The sequence below is a fragment of the Carcharhinus amblyrhynchos genome, chromosome 17 (genome assembly GCF_965287045.1).
Source record: "Carcharhinus amblyrhynchos chromosome 17, sCarAmb.v2.hapA, whole genome shotgun sequence".
Lineage (NCBI taxonomy): Eukaryota > Metazoa > Chordata > Chondrichthyes > Carcharhiniformes > Carcharhinidae > Carcharhinus > Carcharhinus amblyrhynchos.
Genome location: NC_137340.1, coordinates 56,090,096 through 56,109,576, shown reverse-complemented (window position 1 = coordinate 56,109,576; position 19,481 = coordinate 56,090,096). Strand labels below are relative to the sequence as shown.

Genomic DNA, 19,481 nt, shown 5'->3' with positions numbered 1-19,481 from the left:
TAATCCCCGCGTCCTTCACGGCCATCATAACATCCCTCCCCCTCCACGGTCCATTTCCTCCCCAGCGTCCCCACCACAAGAAGGTCCTTTCTCCTTTAGACTTGGAATGAGCTCTGCTGAATGCGGGGCTGGATCAGGCCATGGAAACCAAATGGGGAACCTTTGTTTTTGGAGGGAATGTCACATGATCACCAATGCCAGTTCCTCCTCAGGTTCTGTCTCAGCCTTGGTGCCTGCTTCTTCAGCTTCCATCTCCGAGTCCATGCCCTCACCATCTGGAGGGGGCAATGGAGATGTTGCAGGGTTTTTTTAAGGTTTTACCCCAGGAATTCAACCTTATACAATACTGGCCCCGTTTGTTCCATAACAAGCCCAGGAACCCATCTCCGTGTAGATATATTAAAGGAACGTTTCGTATCAAATACAACGACCATTCCTTCTCTTTGAATTTGGGAATACCTTTGCTCTGCGTCCGAAAGGGTCCTGAATAAAAGTGATGGGCTTTTCCACCCCTTCCTACCAGCAATGTGTAAGTACTGCCCAATCCTGGATGAGGAAGCATCGTATAAGAAACATATAAGATGATTAGGGGTTTAGATAGGGTGGATAGTGATAGCCTTTTTCCTCGGATGGAGAAAGCTAGCACGAGGGGGCATGACTTTAAATTAAGGGGGGGTAGCTACAGGACGGATGTCAGGGGTAGGTTCTTTACCCAGCGGGTGGTGAGGGATTGGAATGCCCTGCCTGCTGCAGTTGTAGATGCGTCTAGTTTGGGGGCGTTTAAGAGATCTCTGGATAGGTTTATGGACGAAAAGGGATTGGTATAGGCTAGTGGGTCATTGTTTTTGTAACTGGTCGGCGCAACATCGTGGGCCGAAGGGCCTGTTCTGCGCTGTAATGTTCTATGTTCTATGTTCTATGTATGTCAGCACAAGTTTCTACCTGACCCCCATTTACATTTACAAAAGATGACAGGGGAAGTGATTTTTATTTGTAACCAGCAAGTGCTGAGCTTGATTGGATAACTTGTGGTTTAATTTCTAACTTTTTAACCTTTTATATTCGCTAGCTTTCAGGTGTTTTTGGTTTGGGAGCAAGTCTTGGATCTTGAAAAATAATGTAGTCTGAAAATTGATTTTGGAATTAGCCTGAACATTTTTTTTAGAGAATGAGTTTTACTTGCTGAAAATACAGCAAAAGTTTTTTTTGGAATGTCTGATTTGAAAAAACTTGTTGCATTTCTTCCCTCCGTGCCTTGTACCCCCAAACTTGGCAATATTCTTGGTCTGGGAATATCAGACTATCCATTTGATATGTTCAACAGACAAACATTGGAAAACTATCTGAAGAATTGCCAAGTAGGGGATGTGCCTGGTAACTTTTGCTTAAGACAAGGTTGGTGTCAATAGATTGAATGAGATTGTCCATTGTTAAAGCTTGTCAGCGTTTTGAGTAGAGGGAAAGTGGCCACGATCAGGAAGCAGGCCTGATAAATGGCTTTCACCCCCTGGGCTGCAAGTTTTGTTTTGTTGATTTTTAATGTAGTCCCAGGATGTGGTTTTTAATTTACTCATATGTTGCATTTTGCACATCCCTAGTTCATAACGTGCTGCCTTTTTTGTGGCTTGTATAGGAGTTCCCATCAGTAGGGTGGCACGGTAGTACAGTGGTTAGCACTGCTGCTTCAAACTCCAGGGACCCGGGTTCAATTCCCGGCTCGGTCACTGTCTGTGTGGACAGTGCATTCTCCTCGTGTCTGCATGGGTTTCCTCTGGGTGCTCCAGTTTCCTCCCACAGTCCCAAGATGTGCGGTTAGGTTGATTGGCCATGCTAAAAAATTGTCCCTTAGTGTCCTGAGATGCGTAGATTAGAGAGATTAGCAGGTAAAAGATGTAGGGATATGGAGGTAGGGCCTGGGTGGGATTGTGGTCGGTGCAGACTCGATGGGCCAAATGCCTCTTTCTGCACTGTAGGGTTCTATGATTTCTATTTCTATGAAGTTCTTTCTTGGAATCAAAATGGTCCCAATGGTTAGATGGTAGTAACTGATAAAAGCAAATTACTGCAGATGCTGGAATCTGAAACCAAAAGAGAAAACACTGGAAAATCTCAGCAGGTCTGGCAGTATCTGTAAGGAGAGAAAAGAGCTGATGTTTTGAGTCCAGGTGATCCTTTGTCAAAGCGTTGTTTGGACTTGAAATGTCAGCTCTTTTCTCTCCTTACAGATGCTGCCAGACCTGCTGAGATTTTCCAGCGTTTTCTCTTTTGGTGCCAGCAGCTGACGTTTGAGTTTGGTGACAGCCACTGATCAGTGAACCCGGGAACCTACAACACCGGTCCCAGTCACAGGCTTTAACCTCCCACTTCTCACTTCCCTCCCAATCCTACTCCACTCACTCCACAAAGCCCATGAAGGGATCTATCGATGATCCCTTGTGAACTTCATGGCCTACGTAACAGTTGCAATTAGGGTTCATGTTGGGATTAAGGTCTGTTCAGGGCCTGGCAATCTACATCCCAGAGTAAGTGGCCCTAGAAATAGTGCATTTTCTTCCAGGATTCTATCGACTCTACAGTTTCTACAGATTGGAGAATCATGTACATTATAACTCCACTATTTATAATTGAGGTAGAGAGAAAACTGAATTATAGACCAGTCAGCACAATGTCAGTTGTAGGGAAAATTAATTATCAAAGATTTGGACTTTCAGAAGGCTTTCAGCAAGGTCCCACATAAAAAATAGACAGTAAAATTAAAGTGCAAGGTATTGTGGATATATGTTGAGATGGATGGAAAACTGGTTGGCAGACAGGAAATGAAGAGTAGGAATAAATGGGTCTTTTTCCAAGTGGCAGGCAGTGACTAGTGGGATACTGCAGGAGTCAGTGCGGGAACCCCAGCTATCCTCAATTTGGATGGGGGAACTAAATGTAATATCTCCAAATTAGCAGATGACACAAAGTTGGGAGGGAGGATGCAAAGATCCTTCAGTGTGGTTTGGACAAGTTGAGTGGACAATGTAGTATAATTTGGAGAAATGTGAGGTTATCCATTTCGGTAGCAATAATAGGAAGACAGATTATTATCTGAATGACTATAGATTGAGAGAGAGATCTGGGTGTCTTTGTGCACCAGTCACTGCAGATGCAGCAAGTAGTGAAGAAAGCAAATGCTATGTTGGCCTTAATAGCAAAAGGATTCCAATGCAGGAGCAGGGATGTCCTGCTGCAGTTATAGAGGGCCTTGGTGATTATGCTTTATTCATTTGTGGGACAACGGCAGTTGAAAGTCAACCACATTGCTGTGGCCCTGGGGTCACATGTAAGCCAGACAGGATAAGGATAGCAGATTTCCTTCCCTAAAGGACATTGGTGAACCAGATGGGTTTTACCGAAATCGGCAATGGTTCATGGTCATCAGTAGATTCTTAATTCCAGATATTTTTAATTGAATTCAAATTCCACCATCTGACGTGGTGAGATTCGAACCCGGGTCCCCAGAACATTAGCTGAGTTTCTGGATTAATGGTCTAGCATTAATGCCACTAGGCCATCAGCTCCCCACACCTAGAGTATTATGTGCCGTTTTGGTCTCCTTATCTGAGGAAGGATGTTTTTGCTCTGGAGACAGTGCACTGAAGGTTTACCAGGCTGATTCCAGGGATGATGGGGCTGGTGTATGAGGAGAGATTGACCAGGTTAGGATTCTATTTGCAAAAATTCAGAAGAATGAGGGGGGATCTCATACAAACCTCTAAGATTCTGACAGGACTAGACAGGGTTGATGCAGGGAGGATGTTCCTGATGGTGAGGGTGTCCAGATCTAGTTCGAGGATAAGGGGTAAACCTTTTAAAACTGAGGTGAGCAGAAATTTCTTCACCCAGAGGGTGGTGAATGTGTGGAATTCTCTACCACAGTATGAAGTTGAGGTCAAAATATTGAATGTTTTGAAGAAGAAATTAGACATAGCTCTTGGGGCTAAAGGAGTCAAAGGATATGGGGGGAAAGCAGAAGTTACTCAGTTGGTGAAGAGCCATGATCATAATAAATGGTGGAACAGGCTTGTAGGGCCAAATGGCCGACTCCTGCTATGTTTTCTATGTTTCTAAAATAAAGAAGTTAACAAAGTAATCATTGATCCTACAGAAAATGAGTTAGAATAATTAATAATGGAAAATAAGAAGGTGGCAGATGAACTGAACAGGTATTTTCGATTGGTCATCACAATAGACAATACAAATAACATTCCAGAAACGTAAATCAGGAATTAAGGAGAACTCTGGAAATTTTCTATTACCAGGGAAGTGGTAGTTTACAAAATGTTGGACCTGTGCATTGACAAGTATCTGGGTTCAGATGGATTTCATAGAAGAATCATAGAATCTCTACACTGCCATTCGATCCATCAAGTCTCCACTGATAACAATCCCACCCGGCCCTATCCCCATAACCCCACATATTTATCCCACTAATCCCTTGTACCTACACTGCCCAGGACACTAAGTGCAATTTAGCATGGCCAATGCACCTAACCGGCACATCTTTGGACTGTGGGGGGAAACCGGACGACCTGGAGGGAACCCACGCAGAGACAGGGAAAACATGTAACCTCCACACAGACAGTGACCCAAACCAGGAATCGAACTCAGGTCTCTGGAGCTGTGAGGCAGCAGTGTTAATCACTGGGCCATCGTGCCACCCCTTCATCTTAGGGTCTGGAAAGAAATGTCTAGTGAGATAATTGATGCATTTGTTTTAGTCCAAAATTCACTAGATTCAGAGAAGGTTCCATGAGGTTGGAAAGTAGCAATTGCAATCCCTTTATTCAAAAAGGAAGGAGGCAGCAAGTGGGAAACTTCAGGTCAATTAGCTCAACAGCTGTCACAAGGGAAATGTGAGAAGCTATTATTAAAGATGTTATACAGAATACTTAAATCCAAGGTGACCAGGCCAAATCAACATGCTGGTTTGAAAGGGAAATCATGGGAAACAAATTCATTAGTGTTTTTTGAAGAAGTAACAGTTGCCCTGGATAAACAGGAATCTGTGGATATACTGTATTTATCTAGATTGATCCATTCAGATCCCTTGCCATTTGGCCATTCATATCTTCTATTCTCTCTGTGGGCTGCCATTAGCAGTCTTTCTCCTGGTTTCTGTGGCTATGACTCATCTTTCATTCCCTTGCCCTACAGTATAAATATCTCCCACTTTCTATGACTTTTAGCTTCGACAAAGAGTCATCTGGATTCAGAGTGTCAACTCTTTTCTCTCCTTACAGATGCTGCCAGACCACCTCAGATTTTCCAGTATTTTCTCTTCTGATTTCAGATTCCAGCATCTGTAGTAATTTGTTTTATTTTCCACCTATCTTTATATCAATACCAAATTTAGAATCAATAAATCCTACAGTGCAGAAGGAGGCCATTTGGCCCAGCAAGTTTGCAAAGACCACAATCCCACCCAGGCCCTATCCCCATAAACCCATGCATTTACCCCACCTAGTCCTCCTGATACTAAGGGGCAATTTAGCATGGCTAATTCACCTAACCAGCACGTCTTTCAAACTATGGGAGGAAACTGGACCACCTGGAGGAAATCCAAGCAGACACAGGGAGAATGTGCAAACTCCACACAGCGACCCAAGCTGGAAATCGAACCCAGGTCCCTAGTGCTGTGAGGCAGCAGTGCTAACCATGTGCTAAATGCTAGCAACCAAAACATCCACACCATTTATATAAATTGTAAATAGTTGCAACCCCAGCAACTGATCCCTGTGGCACTCCAATTGTCACATCCTGTCAAGCAGAAAAAGACCGACTTATGATTACCTTTGGTTTGTTGTTAGTTAGCCAATCTGATAATCATGCCAATTTGTTACCCCTACACTCTGAGCTTCTATTTTCCACAATAACCTTTGATGTGGCACCTTATCAAATGCTTTCTAGAAATTTAATTACATCCACTGGTTCCCCTTTATCCGCAGCACACGGACTCCTTCAGAGAACGCCAATAAATTGGTGAAACGTGATTTCTCTTTCACAAAACCATGTTGCCTGATTGCCTTGAATTTTCCCAAGCTCCCTGCGATGACATCTTTAATAATAGCTTCTAACATTTTCCCTCAACAGATGTTAGACTAACTGGCCTGTAGTTTCCAGCTTTCTGTCTCCCTCCGTCTTTGAATAAAGGAGTTACATTTTCTATCTTCCAATCTTATGCTGTACCAAAGACTGCTACATAAGATAAAGGTGCATTGTTACGGGTAATGTATTAGCATGGATAGAGGATTAGTTAACTAACAGAAAGCAAAGAGTGGGGTTAAATGGGTATTTTTCTGGTTGAGTAGTGGTGTGCCTCAGGGATCAGTGTTGGGACCGCAATTGTTTACGATTTACATTGATGATATGGAGTTGGGGACCAAGTGTACTGCGTCAAAATTCACAGATGACACTAAGATAGGTGGAAGAGCAAAGTGTGCAGAGGACGCTGAAAGTCTACAAAGGGATATAGATAGTCTCAGTGAGTGGGCGAGGGTCTGGCAGATGGAATACAATGTTGGTAAATGTGAGGTCATCCATTTTGGTAGGAATAACAGCAAAATGGACTTATTTAAATGGCAAAAAATTGCAGCATGTTGCTGTGCAGAGGGATCTGGGTGTCCTTGTGCAGGAATCTCAAGGAGTTGGTTTGTAGGTGCAGCAGATAATTAAGAAAGCAAATGGAATTTTGTCCTTCATTGCTAGAGGGATGGAGTTTAAAAACAGTGAGGTTATGTTGCAGCTGTATAAGGTGCTGGTGAGGCCACACCTGGAGTACTGTGTACAGTTTTGGTCTCCTTACTTGAGAAAGGATATACTGGCACTGGAGGGGGTGCAGAGGGGATTCACTAGGTTGATTCCAGACTTGAGAGGGTTGGATAGAGAACAGACTGAGTAGACTGGGGCTGTACTCATTGGAATTCAGAAGAATGAGGGGAGATTTTATAGAAACCTATAAGATTATGAAGGGAATAGATAAGATAGAAGCAGGGAAGTTGTTTCCACTGGCGGGTGAAACTAGAACTAGGGGGCGTGGCCTCAAAATAAGGGGAAGCAGATTTAGGACTGAGTTGAGGAGGAACTTCTTCACCCAAAGGGTTGTGAATCTGTGGGATTCTCTGCCCAGTGAAGCTGTTGAGGCTTATATCAATATCTTTTCCCAAAGATAGGGGAGTCTAAAACTAGAGAGCATAGGTTTAAGGTGAGAGGGGAGAGATTCAAAAGTGTCCAGAGAGGCAATTTTTTCACACAGAGGGTGGTGAGTGTCTGGAACAAGCTGCCAGAGGTAGTGGTAGAGGCGGGTACAATTTTGTCTTTTAAAAAGCATTTATATAGTTACACGGATAGGATGAGTATAGAGGGATATGGGCCAAATGTGAGCAATTGGGATTAGTTTAGTGGTAAAAACTGGGCAGCCAGGACGAGTTGGGCCAAAGGGCTGATTTCCATGCTGTAAACTGTGAATCGATGCCCCGAACTGTGATGGGCTGCTGTCACTTTAACTTCAAAGAGTACCCCCTTTAACCTATGAAAAACGTGAATATTTATCTTTTTGAACATTACTGGCCTCCAGGTCTCCCTCCCAATATGATCCTTGTCTGTCTGCAACTGGCGTGATTCTGAATTCCAGTAGCTCCTGGGGAGATTCCAAATTGTTGCAGAGCTGAGTTTTTTACAAGCTGTTAATAACTTTAATTGGACTGGTTCACGGCACAGACAAGTTCGAAGGAGCTGCACGTGACAACCTCCACCACTTGGAAACAATGACAGGATATTCAGCCGCGCTCCGTCACTCCCGCACTCCGTCTCTAAAACGCTCTGTCTCTGCCACGCTCCGTCACTCCTGCGCTCCATCTCTGACGCGCTCCGTCACTCCCGCGCTCCATCTCTAAAACGCTCTGTCTCTGACGCGCTCCGTCACTCCCGCGCTCCATCTCTAAAACGCTCTGTCTCTGACGCGCTCCGTCGCTCCCGCGCTCCGTCACTGTTGTGCTCTGTCACTGCCATGTTTTTGGGCCTTCCATCTCCAGCACAAATCACCTATAAACACCCAGCCTGAAATGGAGTCCTGCAACTTGCTCATGTATCTCATCCAATCAGAAATTCGCATGGGCACGACTAGCAATATCCATCCCAGACAGTTCACCGTGGCTGCACACCGCTCGGTGCCTGCGTATGGTCCACAATTCCAGTTAATTGTTGTTCTTAAGCCTCGACCCTGAGTGCATAGAGAGTCTGACCGAGTGTTTCACACTGAGCTCAGACCACTCTCACCCAATATCCACACATTTCACAGCAAGGACCAGCTGCAGGAAATCTGGCTGATGTTATTTTTCTGTTATGGCCCCAAATATCAGCCTGGTTCTTTCTCCCCGTGTCTGTGTGGATTTTCTCCAGGTGCTCCAGTTTCCTCCCACACTCCAAAGCTCCCACACTCCACACTCCCACCAATGTTTACAGATGCACCATAGAAAGCATTCTTTCTGGTTGTATCACAGCTCGGTCTGGGCTCCTGCTCTGCCCAAGACTGCAAGAAACTACAAAAGGTCGTGAATGTAGCCCAATCCATCACACAAACCAGCCTCCCATCCATTGACTCTGTCTACACTTCCCACTGCCGAAGAAAAGCAGCCAGCATAATTAAGGACCCCACGCACCACGGACATTCTCTCTTCCACCTTCTTCCTTTGGGAAAAAGATACAAAAGTCTGAGGTCACGTACCAATCGACTCAAGAACAGCTTCTTCCCTGCTGCTGTCAGACTTCTGAATGGACCTTCCTCACATTAAGTTGATCTTTCTCTACACCCTCGCTGTGACTGTAACACTACATTCTGCACTCTCTCCTTTCCTTCTCTATGAATGGTATGCTTTGTCTGTATAGCACGCAAGAAACAATACTTTTCACTGTATGTTAATACATGTGTTAATAATAAATCAAATACGTGGGTTAGATTGATTGGCCATGCTAAATTAACCCTAGTGTCAGGGGTTTAGCAGGGTAAATATGTGGGGTTATGGGGATAGGGCCAGGGTGGGATCGTGGTTGGCAGACTCAATAGGCTGAATGGCCTCCTTCTGCACTGTAGGGATTTGATTGGCTATCTGCTGGGTGATAGTGAAGTCCAGCGAGCTCCGTTTCCCATGCTGGTGGTCACACACGTGAAACATTAACTCGGTTTCTGTCCCCAGAGTTGCCGAGTGGTTCCAGCATTGTCCTGTTTTTATTTCTGTTACACTTTCAGACCCAGACACAGACACCCCCAGTGGCGGAGTCACCTGCTCCCTCCACGTTTGCTCCATTCATCAAACATCATGTCTCAAAAGAAACAGATACTGGATCCCAAAATGTTGTGAAGCAGGCAGCAGATTGCTGGTCTCTTCAAGGATGTTAACGTTGGAGAGCAGCCAAGTGTATGATCTTTATCAGGCAGAGAGGTGACCAGACATTGACTGTTACAACTGGACTCAGTATCATTGACTGGGGAAGCAAAGGCAGCCAGTGCCCTGACTCAAATTGCTGGCATGCAGAAAGATTTGCAAGATTATGGGGAAAAGGAGTCAGGGGATAGCTTTAAAAGAGCTGGTACAGGGATGATGGGTCAAATGGCCTCTTTCTGTGTTCTGGGGTTCTATGCTGCGTTAACAGCCAACATGATGTGGCTCAGGCTGAGCTCTGATGCACAGGAAATTGAACAAACACCTGAAGCAACTTACAATGAACACGTTGGCCATTTCTCCCACGAGTCCCGCCTGGGCTGAGATTAACATCTTCGGGCCATAGTAGCTTAATGCATTGCTGTCAGCACCAATCGCAACATCCTCCAGAACTGGCATGGATCCATCTTCCGCAGGGAGCTTTATATCTCTGCAGATAAAAGTAACAAAAGACTTGGTATGAAGATTTTGTCGAGCACCGCCTCTCTAGTAACAATGATCTCATTCAGGTCCTCCAGTCCTACCATCTTTCCATCTCTAACACTCGGCAAACTATTCGTGTCCTCCTCCGTGAAGACCGAAACAAAAAAGTTATTCAAGACCTCAGCCATTTCCCCATCCCCTACCACTAAGTCCCCCCTCTCATCCTCTAAGGGTCCAACGTTCACCCTAGCCAGCTCCTTTTTATATATTTATAAAAACTCTTACTGTCCTTTTCTATATTTAGCGCTAGCCTAGATTCATAGTTTATCCTTCCTTTCTTTATCAACTTCTTCGTCATTCTTTGTTGATATTTAAACCTCTCCCAATCCTCTTCTCGCCCACTACTCTTAGCTACTCTAAACGCATCAGCTTTTAATTTAATACTCTCCTTTATCTCCTTCGTTATCCACGGCTGATTATCTCTCCTCCTACGATCCTTTTTAACCATCGGAATAAATTTCTGCTGAGCACCAAAAAAGATCTCCTTAAAGATCCTTCACTGTTCCTCAGCAGACCTACCGACCAATCTGCGCCCCCAATCAACATTCGCCAATTCCTCTCTCATCCTACCGTACTCCCCTCTTTTCAAACAAAGGACACAGGTCCGGGATCCTACTTTCTCCTCCTCCATCTGCATCAGAAACTCCACCATACAATGATCACTCTTCCCAAGAGGATCCTTCACAACAAGGTCCCTAATTCTACCTGCCTCATTACATAACACCAGATCCAAGATAGCTCGCCCCCTTGTCGGCTCCATCACATACTGTTCAAGGAAACTATCCCGGCAGCATTCCAAGAACTCCTCCTCAAGCCCACCACATCCAACATGGGTCAACCAATCAATATGTAGATTGAAATCCCCCTTAGGTGCATTCCATCCTCCGGATGGAATGCACCCGAGGGTTCTGAAAGAAATGGCGGAGGTGATAGTGGATGCCTTGGTGATTATTTTCCAAACGTCGCTGGATTCCGGGGAAGTGCCGGAAGATTGGAAAACGGCTAATGTTACGCCGTTGTTTAAGAAGGGTGGCAGGCAAAAGGCAGGGAATTATAGGCCGGTTAGTTTAACGTCTGTTGTGGGAAAAATGCTTGAATCCATCATCAAGGAGGAAATAGCGAGGCATCTTGAGGAAAATTGTTTGATAGAGCAGACGCAGCATGGTTTCGTTAAGGGGAAGTCGTGTCTGACAAACTTATTGGAATTCTATGAGGATGTGTCTAGGGCGGTGGATAGAGGAGAGCCGGTGGATGTGGTCTTTCTGGATTTTCAGAAGGCGTTTGATAAGGTGCCGCACAGAAGGTTGTTACAGAAGGTTAGGGGGCATGGATTTGGGGGTAGGGTGTTAGCGTGGATAGGGGATTGGCTGTCAAATAGGATGCAGAGAGTGGGGGTCAATGGGTGCTATTCGGATTGGCGGTTGGTGACTAGTGGAGTGCCCCAGGGGTCGGTGCTGGGGCCTCAGCTATTTACCATTTATATAGATGATCTGGAGGAGGGAACCGAGTGTCTGGTATCAAAATTTGCCGATGACACAAAGATAAGTGGAACGGCAAATTGTGCGGAGGGTGTGGAAAGTCTGCAGAGGGATCTAGATAGGCTGAGCGAGTGGGCAAGGACCTGGCAGATGGAATACAATGTTGGCAAGTGTGAAGTTATCCACTTTGGTAGGAATAATGGTAGGAAGGACTATTACTTACAGGGCGAAAAGCTGCAGCATGCTACGGTGCAGAGGGACCTGGGGGTCCTTGTGCATGAGTCGCAAAAACCCAGCCTACAGGTGCAGCAGGTGGTCAGGAAGGCGAATGGGATGCTGGCCTTCATAGCGAGGGGGATTGAATATAAAAGCAGGGAGGTCTTGCTGCAACTGTACAGGGCACTGGTGAGGCCGCAGCTGGAGTACTGTGTGCAGTTTTGGTCGCCGCACCTGCGCAAGGATATTTTGGCTTTGGAGGGAGTGCAGAGGAGGTTCACTAGGCTGATACCGGAGTTGAGGGGGTTGAGCTATGAGGAGAGGCTGAATAGACTGGGCTTGTACTCGTTAGAATTTAGAAGGATGAGGGGAGATCTCATTGAGACGTATAAGATGATGAAAGGGATGGATAGGGTAGAGGTGGAGAGGTTCTTCCCGCTCAGAAAGGACAGCAGGACTAGAGGGCACAGCCTCAAGATAAGGGGGGGCAGTTTAGAACAGAGTTGAGGAGGAACTTCTTCACTCAAAGGGTGGCGAATCGCTGGAATTCTCTGCCCATTGAAGTGGTGGATGCTACCTCGCTAAATGTATTTAAGACGCAGGTAGATAGGTTTCTGATAGACAAGGGAGTTAAGGGTTATGGGGAGAAGGCGGGAAAGTGGAACTGAGCCACTTCAGATCAGCCATGATCTTATTGAATGGCGGGGCAGGCTCGAGGGGCTAGGTGGCCTACTCCTGCTCCTATTTCTTATGTTCTTATGTTAAGATTTTCCTGATTTGCTCAGTTCGGTGGATAGTTGCATTGAGGCCCATGTTCAGTAAGCTGTGAGCAGATGCACAGGAACTCCAACACTGATTCTTCCCCTACCTCCTGGGGGAAATACAAATGGGGCTCATGTCAACATAACCTGCCCAGTGGGAATTGATAGAACTTTCCCATTTGAGGAAGCAGTGATAAAGTTACTGAAAGGACTCAGTTCATTAATTTCTAATCCGAAAACAGACCTCAACTGAATCACACTGATCAGACACGGTACTGCTAAAATAGCGTTAATCTTTTTAGGTGCTTTATGTTGGCCTTCACTATAAATAATATGATGTAACTTTTATGCTGACATTGGGAAAAAGTCATGCTTTACATTCTTGATACACAGATCATGTGCTTAAAGACATTCCAATGTTCCTTCTAAACTTTTCAAGTGATCCTGTTTACTATATCCTGTAATTAGAATATCATCCAGGTGGCATTGTACACCAGAGAGACCACTTCAAATCTGATCCATTGATCTTTAGATCAGCTTTGCAGATTTCATCTTTTATAATGAAAAAGACCTTTATGAGTAACAATGAACAATGGTTGAGATTCACCATCTACATTCATCTCTAAATATGCTGGTGAAAGATCAATCTTGCTGAATTTCTCCCCAGCTGATGACACAGCAACATATCTTTAATTGAAGGAAGCGGATATTGATCAATGTGCAACACTGGATTCATCATTGTTATAAAATCACCACAGATACAAACTGAACCTGGTTTCAGGACAGGTTCAATGGGAGTAGCCCAGTCACTCACTGTAACTGGCTCTAACACACCAGGGTTAATTCTCCATTAACTTTGGAATGAACTGTATATGGCACTGCTCTTGCTTTAACACCTTTTAGTTGGACATTCGGCTTTATCTTGAGTTTCACTGAAACTCCTTTCATTGAGCACAGCGTCACTTTGAATGCAGTCTTGTATTTATCTAGAAGGTGCTATAGGTCTGTTTTAGCATTGACCAATCAGCTGAACTTTATCTTCTCCAACCGTGATCTCCCAAATAGAGCTGGGAAATTACCCCGGACCACATGGAGAGGTAACTCCGCTGTTTGTTCATTCAACTCTACGTTGACCGTGATGTAACCTTTCAACAGAACAATCGCTTCCATATCTCCTTAAAATTACATCAGCTGGTTTTAAAGGGATGCTTCAGCTTCTGCCTCATACAGAAACAGCAACATCTTCAAACGCCATCCTAATAGGGTATCCAATTAACTTCAGAATCACCTGGAATCTGTGTGACCACATTGTACGGAAAAGACATTCAGTTGGATATCTTCATCATTTCTGGGCACTCTCTTCTTTATAGTCATAATTCTTTCCTTCCATTTTATTAATTCCTTTTGTAGAATGCAACTTATTCTTCTTGAAGGTATCCAGATTCTTCTTCGGAATCATCTTCTCAGGGGAAATGGTTGAACCCAACAAGCTTTTGTAATGTGACCCATTTTGCCAAATTCTTGCATTGACTCTCCTTGCTCCAGCATTCACTCACTCAATGGTCCATTTTGCACATCTATGACAAGTTTGTTGCTATTTTGCTTCTTATGGACAGTTCCCAATTTGTGGATCTTCATCCCTGAACCAGATAGTGAAGCCCCTTCAGCAGCCAGTTCCATCGACACTGCGATTTCTACTGCTGTCTGTAAAGTCAAAGCATCTTCAGTCAGGAATCTTCTTTGAACAGCCTCATTTTGGAGACCACAAACTAGACAATCTTGAAGAACAGCTTCCAATGACTCACCAAACTCACAATGCTGTGCCGGCTTTTTTAAGGTTGCCACAAACTGAGCAAAGCTTTCACTTTCCACTTGATTCCTTTGGTGGATCCTGAACTGTTCCGTGATGATCAATGTCTTTGGAGAGTAATACTCTTCAAGAATCTTTGTCAGGACATTAGAGATTTTGGTTCCTACTTTGTTGGATGAACTATAGAAATTGAAGATGTTACTTCCAATCGTACTGAGAAAAGCTGATACACACAACTCAGCTGCAATTTTACTCAAAGTACTGAAAACCCTTGAACTCCATGATTAATGTTCTTCACTGTAAGGTCCCACGGTGCCTAATTGATCTGCCGTTTCTGTTGCAGACATGAGCGACTTGAGACTACTCAGTATTTTTTGTTATTTATTATCTTCCTAGTACTCCCCTTTTCACACTGGAGACAAAGAACAAAATCAGCCCAGGAAACAGGCCCTTCGGCCCAACGAGCCCGCGCCGCCATTCTAACATTACCAGTCCCCCCTCTCCACCCATGACCCTTATCTATGTTTATGGCAATCCACACTGAGGGAAACTAATTTAGGGACAATTTATTCCTGCCAATCAGCCTAACAGCACACCTTTGGGGTGTGGGAGGAAACCGGAGCACCCGGAGAAAACCCACGCAAGCACGGGGAGAATGCGCAAACTCCCACAGACACTGGCCCAAATCCATGTGTCTGCACAGCAATCAGCGATAGTCACTGAGCTGTCGTCTTGCCCAGTATCTGGTCCAGTTTAAGCACACACTAACAACATGAAATACTAGGCTATTCTCAAACATCCAAGAGCAGCCCTTGTACCGCTGACTTGATGTATTTTTCCTCAAACTATCCCAGCTGTAGAGCAGAGCAGTTTTTGTTTTCAGATTTGCCAGGTACGGCTGGGAATCTCACCCTTCTCTGACCAGAAAAACTCCTCTTTAAACTGCAGAGAGCTATTTTCTTACTTGTTCTCCCTGCACTGTCACTTTGATCTGTAACCTGCTGCTGCTCCTCCCCTGCAGTCTAATATTCAGAGCATAAGGACCCACAATAATTTTGGCGAGATTTTACGAGCTCTTTAGGGAAAGCTGTGTAAAATCCCAGCCAAGGCCAATGAAGAATTCTGTTCTGCGTGCCGCGCCCACTTGATTCCAGGACGGGCGAGCAAGGCAGTAAAATTCCGGCCACAATCCTTTCTCAATTTTCTCAATGAAACAAAATCCCTTCCTTGTCGCCAGTTTTCCTTTTTGCAATATCTTAATTATATTAGGGGTTGCGGGTTCTACACAGAAAGTAAAAGGCCTGGTTTGCACACAGAGATTCAAACTAAACAGATTTAATGAGGCCTGAGTCCAAACTAAAAGTAAAACAGCAGCCTGTGACATCACCTCATGAAGTCATGTGATCAGCTCTTAAAGCAATCTTGCAACTACTTAAATATATAAAATGAATCCTCTCTATCTCTGCCCTGAACACCTCTCATTGCTGTGACTCTGATTTACTTTTAGGTAGTTGTTTCATTCTGTTTTTGTTCTATCACAGCCCACACAGTAAAATTGGCATTACCGGAGCAGAACATAAATCTGGGAACTGATTTTCTGACCCCCTTATGTAATGGAAGCTAGTCTAGATCACACTGCCTCTGGCAAATGCTATTTAGGACTTCCCGTTTGAATGGGTTATCCACACTAGAACCAGAGGCTGAAGAAATGATCCTTTGAAACAGAGATGAGGAGGAATTTCTTCAACCAGAGAGTGATGCATCTGTGGAACTCTTTGCCGCAGAAGGCTGTGGAGGCCGGGTCATTGAGTGTCTTTAAGACAGAGATAGATAGTTTCTTAATTAATAAGGGGATCAAGGGTTATGGAGAAAAGGCAGGAGAATGGGAATGAGAAAATTATCAGCCGTGATTGAATGGGGGAGCAGACTCAATGGGCTGAGTGGCCTCATTCTGTCCCTATGCTTTATGGTCTTATGCCCCAGTCAGAAACAGGAGCATGTTCAGCTTTAACAAATTGAGCGTATCAGACATTACTGAACATTCTGACCATCTCTGCCACAACTCAACCACTCTCTGGAAATAGAACCACTTTCTGTGTGTTTAACACAGAGCTGGCCTTACACAACTCACAGCTGGATCACTGGGCCTGTGTATCCGAGATGGTTTAATGTTGTAAAACCAAAATCAAAACAGTCAAACTCTTCCAAAGTCATCAGTATAGAATTAAACTGCAAATGAAGGTGTGACTCACCCACTGGTGGGAACGGAGTGGGGTTGTATAAAATAATATAATCAAAGTAACATTTATCTGGATGGTTAGTGGCTTCACTAGTTTGTGTGTATGCCTTGGCCTGAACTCCTGGTGTCGGCACTGAGAAAGCGCTGCCCCATTGGAGGTGCTGTCTTTAAATGCGACATTAAACTGAGGCCACCATGTGTTGTCTCACTGCATCAAAAGCCGCACTATTTTAAAAAGAATAGGCCAGTGTCCCTTAAGCAACATTTCAAAAACTGATCATTATCACAAGTGGGGCTTTACAGCACACAGACTGGCTGCGGTGTCCAGGATTTTACCATTTATTGGAGAAGTTCTTCATTAACTGTAAAACACTTTGGAACATCTTGAAATTGCAAACATAATGCATAAAACTAAGTATCTCTTTCTTCATATTCTCTCCTTTCTATAACTGCAACAAAACTACGCAAATGCCCAGAAACCTACTGTCAAATATGCTTGTGACAAACCATTAATCTAATTACTTCTCATTGGTCGATGCCACTTACATCCGCTTTAAGATGTAAAAATCATCACATTGCTCAATATTCCACAGCAACAGGCACTCCTCACTGGCCAGGCACAGCTGGAACGGGTTCATGGGGTTAAAGCTGAGAACAGTGGGCTGCATTCCCATCGCGGACTCACTGCAGAGACGGGCTTCCGTTTCCCAGCTCCTTGTGAAAGGAAGAAACAATAAACACATTAACAGGCGCAGCCGACAAAACTTTATCACTTTTTCAGAGAGTAAAGGATTGTGGAACCAATGTGGTGAAGATATCACACCTTCACAACTGCACACCTCAGCTCAGAGTCAGGGTTTTCCAAACTCCAGGAGACAAGGTTGGCACAACCCAATCCCGTGTTGACAGTACTGGGAGAGAACAAACAGGTTCTAATGGGATTGGCGAGTCATTGCTACCCGTGTACACTCTGTACCAGACAGCACTGACATCAAGTACAACACAGGCACTGGTGTACACTGTGCTCACTGTCTCATAGTCAAGCTCACCGATCGCTATGTGGAATAGACATCAGAACAAAAAAAAACATGAGAAAACAAAATCAGGCTGTGGAGGCTGGATTATTCCAGATGTACAGAGGGGCTGGGTTATTCCAGATGTACAGAGGGGCTGGGTTATTCCAGATGTACAGAGGGGCTGGGTTATTCCAGATGTACAGAGGGGCTGGGTTATTCCAGATGTACAGAGGGGCTGGATTATTCCAGATGTACAGAGGGGCTGGGTTATTCCAGATGTACAGAGGGGCTGGGTTATTCCAGATGTACAGAGGGGCTGGATTATTCCAGATGTACAGAGGGGCTGGGTTATTCCAGATGTACAGAGGGGCTGGGTTATTCCAGATGTACAGAGGGGCTGGGTTATTCCAGATGTACAGAGGGGCTGGGTTATTCCAGATGTACAGAGGGGCTGGGTTATTCCAGATGTACAGAAGGGCTGGGTTATTCCAGATGTACAGAGGGGCTGGATTATTCCAGATGTACAGAGGGGCTGGGTTATTCCAGATGTACAGAGGGGCTGGGTTATTCCAGATGTACAGAGGGGCTGGGTTATTCCAGATGTACAGAGGGGCTGGATTATTCCAGATGTACAGAGGGGCTGGGTTATTCCAGATGTACAGAGGGGCTGGGTTATTCCAGATGTACAGAGGGGCTGGATTATTCCAGATGTACAGAGGGGCTGGGTTATTCCAGATGTACAGAGGGGCTGGGTTATTCCAGATGTACAGAGGGGCTGGGTTATTCCAGATGTACAGAGGGGCTGGGTTATTCCAGATGTACAGAGGGGCTGGATTATTCCAGATGTACAGAGGGGCTGGGTTATTCCAGATGTACAGAGGGGCTGGGTTATTCCAGATGTACAGAGGGGCTGGGTTATTCCAGATGTACAGAGGGGCTGGGTTATTCCAGATGTACAGAGGGGCTGGATTATTCCAGATGTACAAAGGGGCTGGGTTATTCCAGATGTACAAAGGGCAGAATTCAGGAAATGAAAAGTGAAATCATTCAACAAGGTTCCTGCCCATTTTTATCTTTGCAGACTTATTAAATAGATAAGGATGAAAAATACGTGAAGTCTACAGCATTTCTCGGATAGACACTGAAAGAATCTTCATTCAGACACTGTATGGAAGCTGAAAGCCCCTCCACATTGGCTCATGATATACACTCCCAGGACAGGTACAGCACGGGGTTAGATAGAGAGTAAAGCTCCCTCTACACTGTCCCCCATCAAACACTCCCAGGGCAGGTACAGCACGGGGTTAGATACAGAGTAAAGCTCCCCTTACACTGTCCCCCATCAAACACTCCCAGGACAGGTACAGCACGGGGTTAGATAGAGAGTAAAGCTCCCTCTACACTGTCCCCCATCAAACACTCCCAGGACAGGTACAGCATGGGGTTAGATACAGAGTAAAGCTCCCTCTACACTGTCCCCCATCAAACACTCCCAAGGCAGGTTCAGCACGGGGTTAGATACAGAGTAAAGCTCCCTCTACACTGTCCCCATCAAACACTCCCAGGACAGGTACAGCACGGGGTTAGATACAGAGTAAAGCTCCCTCTACACTGTCCCCCCATTAAACACTCCCAGGACAGGTACAGCACAGGGTTAGATACAGAGTAAAGCTCCCTCTACACTGTCCCCCATCAAACACTCCCAGGACAGGTACAGCACGGGGTTAGATACAGAGTAAAGCTCCCTCTACACTGTCCCCCCCATCAAACACTCCCAGGACAGTTACAGCATGGGGTTAGATACAGAGTAAAGCTCCCTCTACACTGTCCCCCCCATCAAACACTCCCAGGACAGTTACAGCATGGGGTTAGATACAGAGTAAAGCTCCCTCTACACTGTCCCCCCATCAAACACTCCCAGGACAGTTACAGCATGGGGTTAGATACAGAGTAAAGCTCCCTCTACACTGTCCCCTCATCAAACACTCCCAGGACAGGT

At 45.0% G+C, this 19,481-nt stretch overlaps 1 protein-coding gene across 1 annotated transcript in view; it reads right to left on the bottom strand.

Annotated features, from left to right (window-relative positions):
* cfap43 (cilia and flagella associated protein 43) overlaps positions 1-19,481 on the bottom strand; it is a 151,621-nt gene that overhangs the window by 118,352 nt on the left and 13,788 nt on the right. Inside the window, exons 4-5 of the mRNA XM_080205998.1 lie at positions 17,013-17,180; positions 9,759-9,909 (exon numbers count right to left, since the gene is read on the bottom strand). Of these exons, the coding sequence (XP_080062124.1) occupies positions 9,759-9,909; positions 17,013-17,180 (319 nt within the window). The remainder of the gene's footprint in view (positions 1-9,758; positions 9,910-17,012; positions 17,181-19,481) is intronic.